Source organism: Podarcis liolepis, assembly GCF_965112155.1.
Source record: "Podarcis liolepis genome assembly, contig: HAP1_SCAFFOLD_165, whole genome shotgun sequence".
Classification (NCBI taxonomy): Eukaryota; Metazoa; Chordata; class Lepidosauria; order Squamata; family Lacertidae; genus Podarcis; species Podarcis liolepis.
Genome location: NW_028148885.1, coordinates 6,303 through 13,716, shown reverse-complemented (window position 1 = coordinate 13,716; position 7,414 = coordinate 6,303). Strand labels below are relative to the sequence as shown.

The window sequence follows — 7,414 nt, the reverse complement described above, 5'->3', positions numbered from 1 at the left end:
CTGAGGCAGCCCCTGACAGTGGGTTATGAGTTCTTTGTTGTGTAAGTGGGCATTGTTGTCTTGGAAGATGTTTAGTAGGGCCAGTTCTGGGGTGATGTCTAATACTTGCTTAGTTATTTTATATATTTCTCGTATGGCTGTTGTCCAGAATAGTTGGATTTGGGGGCACTCCCACCACATGTGGAGGTATGTGCCTGTGGAGGTGCACCCTCTCCAGCATTTTGGTGAGGTTCCTGGGCATATTAGCGCTAGTTTTCTTGGTCTTAGGTACCACCTGTAGGTGAGTTTCAGAGTGAGTTCTTTTCGTTGATGTGGATTTAAAGGGGGGGTTTAGACCACATTCTGATCCATTGAGTGGGGTTAATCTCATAGCCTATGTCATTCTCCCATTGTTTTTTTATTCCGTCTAGGGGGTTTGTGGGATTTTGGAGTAGTATTTTGTATATTGCGGATACCATCCCTTTACCGTTTCCCTTTGTTGCTAGGAGGAGGTTTTCAAAGGTTATCAGGGGCCTAGTTGCTGCTGATTTTATTGTTGGATTGTTTAAGAGGGCATGTAATTGGGGATGTGTTAACCAGGGCATTTGGGTGTCTTCTAGTTTGTCTTGTATTTCTTGTGTTGACAAAGGTTTGTTATTTTTACAGAAGTCTATTAGGCGATATAAGCCTTTGGTTTGCCAGGTTTTTATCTGGAGGTTTTGTGCTGCATGGTGGAATAATGGGTGGTAGGGCAGGGGGATTAGTGGGGATGGGGTTGGTATTTTCAATTATGTCCCTCTCTAGGTGTACCCATTGTTTTGTCTCATCTTCTAGTATATATGGGATTATATGGAGTATTTGGCTGGCAATGTAATATGCTTCTATGTTGGGGATTCCCCATCCTCCTTCTGAGGTGGGGAGGTCAGGTATTTGGGGCTTATTTTTGTTTTTTTTATGTGAGAAGATAAAAGAGTGTAGTTTTCTCTGCCCTCTGCGGAGTTGTGTTGGGGGAATCCAGATTGGGAGGGTTTGGAATAGGTAGGTTAGTTTTGGGAGGGTATCATTTTGATCATAGCAAAGTTTTATTAATTGACCTCAGTGTTGCCCATATTGTGTTTCCTTTGCACTGAAATGAACAGGGTGGAATAATGTAATTAAAATACTGCCAAAGCAGACAGCGAGATGAAAAACAGGGTGTTTGATTTTTGGAAGCCGAACTGCAGCAGGATGGAAACAGAGGCGCGAGCCACAGACACGGAAATTGAAGAAGAAGAAGAGTTTGGATTTGATATCCCGCTTTATCACTACCCTAAGGAGTCTCAAAGCGGCTAACATTCTCCTTTCCCTTCCTCCCCCACAACAAACACTCTATGAGGTGAGTGGGGCTGAGAGACTTCAGAGAAGTGTGACTGGCCCAAGGTCACCCAGCAGCTGCATGTGGAGGAGCGGGGAAGCGAACCCGGTTCCCCAGATTACGAGACTACCGCTCTTAACCACTACACCACACTGGCTCTTCTTACTTCCCACACAATGCCTTCTTACTTCCCAGAAAGAAGCTAATTCTAAGTCCGAAGAGAATGTTTTAATTTAGAAGAAACCCGCTCCCCCTGCCTCCGTTTTGAGCCTTACGTTTTCCATCTCAATTCCGCATTCCTCAAGGAAGGACCTTAGGAGCTTTCCTGCAGCCTGAGAGACGGCTCTGTCTTCCACTGTCAGGTTGTCAATCGCCTTCAACACGACTTCATTGATCTGGCTGGGCGTGAGGTGCTCCCCAAAAGCCTGGCACAAAGAAGAAAGAAGAGGGAGTTTTCTTCTGCTCCACACTCTGACCACGTTTCAGTAGTCCAAGGGTGCCTTCACAAACCAAGTGAAAGACATCTCCACTCTGCCTTGAGAGGGTTGAACTAAGTGACCCCCGCGTCCCTTCCAACTCTACAATTCGGTGATTCTATTTATGTGTTTATTTAAGTAGCTGAAAGATTTTACAACAAACAAAACTAAAAGTCAGGTGACGCCTTGCTATTTTCGATCCACATCTTAAATTGGTTATGACATTGGAACATGAAGAGGTTCAATCTAAAATCAGACTAGAAAATTTTAAAAAAATTCTCGCAGGAACAGAGAGGGTGAATAATAGTGGCTATCCGTTATATAACCAATGCCAAACAGACTGGGTGGGAACCTGCCGGCTGTGTGCTTAGTTCTTAATATACAACAAAAAACACCCACCACAAGGTTGGCATAGTTCATTGGCTTGGCAGTGCCTCGTGAAAGATGCACCAAATGAGTCAACTTTTCCTATTCTTTTTCCGCCCTGAGGAGCCCATGCATGGTTCTCTCTCCTCCCCGTTTTAGTCTCATGAGGTAGGTTAGACTGAGAGACTGTGACTGACTTGTGAGTTTCAGGGCTGAGTGGGGATCTGAACCCTAGGTCTCCCAGCACCTGGTAGAATTTCAATAAGTAGAATTCTGCATGCAGTTTAGGCTACCGGGCACTTGTCTTTGAGCAATTGATTCTAATACAATGCATTTCTGAATGTTTTTTACACTAATAGCTCGCGCATGTATTTTTTTGCACACTGTTTGGCATTGCGAAATTCAAGGACATGTGAATTTCAAAGGCAGGTTGTGTTTCAGTTCTCCTATTGTTTCTGAAAGCCTCGATTTGATAGTTTGGCTTCCAGTGTGAACTGCTCTGAATCTCTCCCTCATCCCTAGCAGGCGTGGGCTGCCTGAGGGCAGGCTGAAGTTAGTGGGGCAGGGCCCCATTGGCCCGAATGAGCAAATCTTTGCTAACTGGGAGTGGCTGCGGTCTTAGCAATAAAGAGTACAAAAAGCCACCCCTACCTTGGCCACTTTTGCGATGTTGTAGTGGAAGAGGGAGGGCCCAGGGATGAAGAAGTCTTCTCGGACCCATCTGACCATCTTGCCTTTCTTATTTTTATTCCCCCTCTTCTCCAGTTCCTTACCTAAGCAGGGTCGGGTTTTGGAATATGCATGCAAAAGAAACCAGCATTAGTGCTCCCTGCTCAAAACCTCCAGTTTTCCCACTGGGACCAACAAAAACAATTATCGATTTCACCTCAAAAATTATAATTCAGAACTGGGAAAAAGGTTCAGAAGGGGGTAACCAAAAGGACTGGGGTGCTTGTGGAGCTGGTTGCAGCATTTGGGGGGGGGGGTTCCGTTTAGAAAAACGGCGAGGAAGAGGAGACACAATGTATGGCATGGAGAAAGTGGAGAGAGAAAGCTTTCTCTCTCACTGTCAGAACATGAGAACAACTGGACCTCCAATGAAACTGAAGTTTCAGGATGGTCCTTCTTCTTGCAGTGCACAGCTAAACTCTGGAACTCCCTGCCACAGGAGGCACTGATGGCCATGGACCAAGATGGCTTTCAAAGAAGATGAGGCAAATTCATGGAAGAGAAGGCTACCCATGGCTATTAGCCAGGATGGCTATGCTCTGCCTCCATGGTCAGAGGCAGCAAAGTACAGGAGTAGAAAGAGCTTGAATTCTGCTTGCTGGATTCCCACAGGCATCTGGTCAACCCCTGTGGGAACAGGATGCTGGACTGGGCTGGGCCAGAAGGCTTTTCTGATGTTCTTCAGCAGTGAATCCCTCCCCCAAGACTGCCCTCTCGTCTCTGGCCAACAGGGTGTTGGCGTTAGGCCAGTGCTGGCACGAATTCTGGCCCTCCTGAACTCCCTGATCAACCCCAGCAGCAGCCAGCATGGGCAACACTCAGGGATGATGGGGGTTGGAGCAGCCTCTGGAGGGCTACAGACCTCCCACCCTGCGGCTTACAAGAAACAAGCCATTTCCCAGCATCGCCCTCACCCATTTTGGCTATCATGATGTAATGGAGATGGTACAAGGCCTCCGCTGACTGCAGGCCAATCTCCTTCACGTTGTCTGTGAGGTGAAGGGACAAGAGCGCCACCAGCTGCCCAAGAAGGGGGAAATCCTGGGATACCTAGGAGGTGGAGAGAGAGAGATGCACAGTCAGCCCTCGTCCCACAGAGCCCAGCAAGAGAAAACCACCTGGCATGCTTTCAGTCGGCAAAGGTGGCAGAGGGGCGCAGGGCAAGAGAGCTGTGCTTAGGTGGCCCACCCTAGGCTTGCCCCAGGGCTTTTTCCCCAGCCAGAACTCACTGGAACTCAGTTCTGGCTGTTGAATGGTTGAATGTTGAATGGCTGTGTCAGCATTTGGGTGTAGTATATAAGGAGCAGCACCTAGCTCTCCCATTACCCTGGGGGATGGGTTGGTGGTTGGGTCTGGTTTGTTGTTGATCTGTCCTGGAGTGTCAACACAAGGGGGCTTGTGAAGAAGGCGCAGCAGAGACTGTGCTTTTTGAGAATTCTAAGGAAAAACCATCTTCCGCAGAAACTGCTGCTTGCCTTCTATCACTGTGCCATTGAGAGTGTGCTCACTTATGGCTTATGTGTGTGGTACGGAAGCTGTACTACCCGGGACAGGTTGGGGTTGTGCAGAGTTGTTAAGGCAGCAGAGAGCATTGTTGGCTGCCCACTCTCCACCTTAGAGCAGATTTATGCCACAAGGTGCCATAGGAAGGCACTGGACATAGTAAAAGATCCATCGCATCCTGGTCACTGTCTCTTCGAGCTCCTGCCGTCGGGACAGAGATACAGGACAATGAAGACAAGAACGAGCCGTCTTAAGAACAGCTTCTTCTCCAGAGCGATCTCGGCCCTGAATGGGAAGCCCTGAATGGGATTTGAAAGTCATCTAATCTTCCTTGCTGTATTATACTGTATTGTTTTAATTAGTGTTTTTATAGTTGTTTTGATTTTGTGTGGAGTGCCCTACCTGGGTGGATGGAGCAGCCAAGTAATTTCGTTGTCCCCGAGAGGGGGCAATGACAATAAAGATATTATTATTATTGTTGTTGTTGTTGTTGTTGTTGTTGTTGTTGTTGTTGATGTTGATGATGATGTATTTAGTGTATAAGGAGTTTTTGTTTTTGTTATTAAAACCTTGTTTAAGTTATTTTTGAGTCCCTTTTTAATGCATGGTCTCCCCAGCAAGCTCTCTGCAGTGCTACTATACTGCAAATAGCTAACATCTTTGGTTATGGGCCCAGCTGCTGAGTGGATGACTGCATATTTTTGGACTCTGAGAAAGGTTTGAAAACTCCTTCTCCTGTTAGTGTAGTTTCTGTGGGTCTGGAAGAGTTCCAGAATGGTTGACCGGGTTCCAGAAGCCGAGAAGGCTCTGGTGTTCCCACAGCTAACAGATGAGAACTATAGTTTATGGTCTTTTCGGGTGGAGGCGCTTTTGACCTCTAGAGAAGTATGGACCTATGGACTTCCGGGTTAGCGCAATCGGTTAATGGCGGATTCCCTCCGAGCTCCGGAGGGAATCTGCTCGACAGGGGTCGGGTCTTGCCGCGCCGGCGACACGGGGACCCTTAAAAACCACAGGCGCAGATGCCCGTGGACATGGTGACTCAGCGGGCACCGTTAGCGCCCTCCCAACCCGCGAATGAGCCTTTTTAAAGGCTACGGAACGGGGGATGGGGAGTGGCGCGGTGCTGTGAGTCTACTGCTTCCCCTGCCGAGCGAAGCCGCATGCCATTTGTCGGAGAGCGCTGACTTCTTCCTTTAAAAAAATTGGACTCAAAATCAAGAACAACAACCCGTGAGTATTTTGGAAATTGGACTAAAATTATTCTTTTTTTGTGGATCTGGCACGAGCGGGGGAGGTGCAAAAAGGAAGTCCGTCTCCCCCCCCCCATTGTAAACAGTTTAAAGCAAGGATTTGCCAACTAAGGTTGAGAGAAGAGCTGTTTTTTTTCCTGATTGGATAAAAGTTATTAATTTCCACGGATTTAAAAGTCTAAGTTACTGTGCTGGAGGACAAGAGTTTATTTGCTTTGATTAAGTGCCACTTTTCCTGAGACCGGGAGTAACCCGTGAAAGGAGCCTGCTGAGGGTTTACAGAAGATTTTGACAGCTGTCAAATTAGCTGTCAAAGTCGGAAAAAACTGAAAGTTTTGGTTTAGCCGGTCATATCGTTACAAGGTATTGAAAGTAAAGAAAGATTGATACAAATAAATTTGACTTTTGGATTGGAAGTGAAAGGAATACTAAGTAACCAGAATCCCTCTAGAGGGGATTCACGGATATTACAAGAATGGAAATAGGTCGGAAAATTCTGGCAGATCTGGATGAGGTCGTCTTTCTCATGGGAAAGCTGCGAAAGATGTATGAGCAAGGCCATGTTTTGTCTACAAGTCCTACAAAACCGAGGTCAACAGTAAATATACCTTCTGAGCTGGAAAAGGACTTGATGTTCAAAACACAGGCAGCTGGACAAGAAAAGAAACCAAAGACTGAAGAGGAGGAAAAGATACTTGCTGAACAGGAGGAGCAGAAAGGAGGGGCGGCCGAAATGTCACAGAAGGTAAACGAGAGCCGGAGGCCTGTCAAGATGGCTACAAGCTCGACCAAGGTGGAAGCTGGAGTCTTTGGGATATTTGGATTTAAGAAACAGAGCTTGAGCTCCACCTTTAAACAAGTAGGCTTGGCTGGAAGGATCATGGACATTATAGAGAGAGTGCCCCTTCGAGTTTGGGTGTCAATCATAAGGGACTTTCAAAGAAGCCGGCTGAAAGGGACTGAGAGAGATTTGAGAGCCTCGGACATAAGGTCACCAGGCTAAATAGATGGACTAAATGGACTATGGTTTGGGATTGAAACCGGGGAGAGAAGGGTGGGGTTTGGAAATCCAAAGGGGGCCTGATCTTTTTTATGCTGTGTCAAATTTCATGTTGTTTATCATTATAAGAATGGGGAATTCGTGGAAGGGAAATAGGGTCAACCTTAGAAAAAGTTTTTTACATATGATTAAGGTATATAAATTAAAAGTTGATTTATAAACTGAACTAAATATAATAATGAATTAAGGGTTAAAATCTAATACAAATAAACACATTAACAAATTAAGGTTAAGACATTAGGGATAAAAACTTGTTGAACAAATAATTGGATCTGGAATAAAAGAAGGGGAGGTGAGGGGAAGTTGTGAAAAGAAGTTATTGAAAATGAGATTTTAAAGGTGGATTTTTTTGTGTTTTTCTTTGTCTTTTTGTTTTGTTTTTTGTACCTTTTGAAACTTTAATAAATATTACTTTTTAAAAAAAGAGAAGTATGGACCTATGTAACTGATGACCCTCCTGACCCTGTAACTAATGCTTGGTTGAAAGGAGATGCAAAAGCCAGGGCAATAATTAATTTGGCAGTTAGCAACCAGCAAGTAGTCTATATAAGAAATAAGAAAACTGCCAAAGAAATGTGGGACAGTCTGCAGCAGTGCATATTAGAAAAGAGTCAGCGTCTGCCTTGATGTTTTTCAAGCAGCTGTACCAGACCAAGTTGCAGCCTGGTGGTGATTTGGCAGCACACTTGAGATG

At 45.7% G+C, this 7,414-nt stretch overlaps 1 protein-coding gene across 1 annotated transcript; it reads right to left on the bottom strand.

Annotated features, from left to right (window-relative positions):
* Nucleotides 1–24: 24 nt before the first annotated feature.
* LOC310698989 (uncharacterized protein) lies at nucleotides 25–4,646 on the bottom strand. Its single transcript, XM_083520578.1, has 3 exons — nucleotides 3,819–4,646; nucleotides 2,827–2,948; nucleotides 25–1,758 (listed from the first exon to the last, which is right to left on the bottom strand). The coding sequence occupies exons 1-3, from the start codon at nucleotides 3,832–3,834 to the stop codon at nucleotides 1,567–1,569; spliced, it is 330 nt and encodes a 109-aa protein (XP_083376704.1). The 5' UTR covers nucleotides 3,835–4,646; the 3' UTR covers nucleotides 25–1,566.
* Between the last annotated feature and the right edge of the window lie 2,768 nt (nucleotides 4,647–7,414).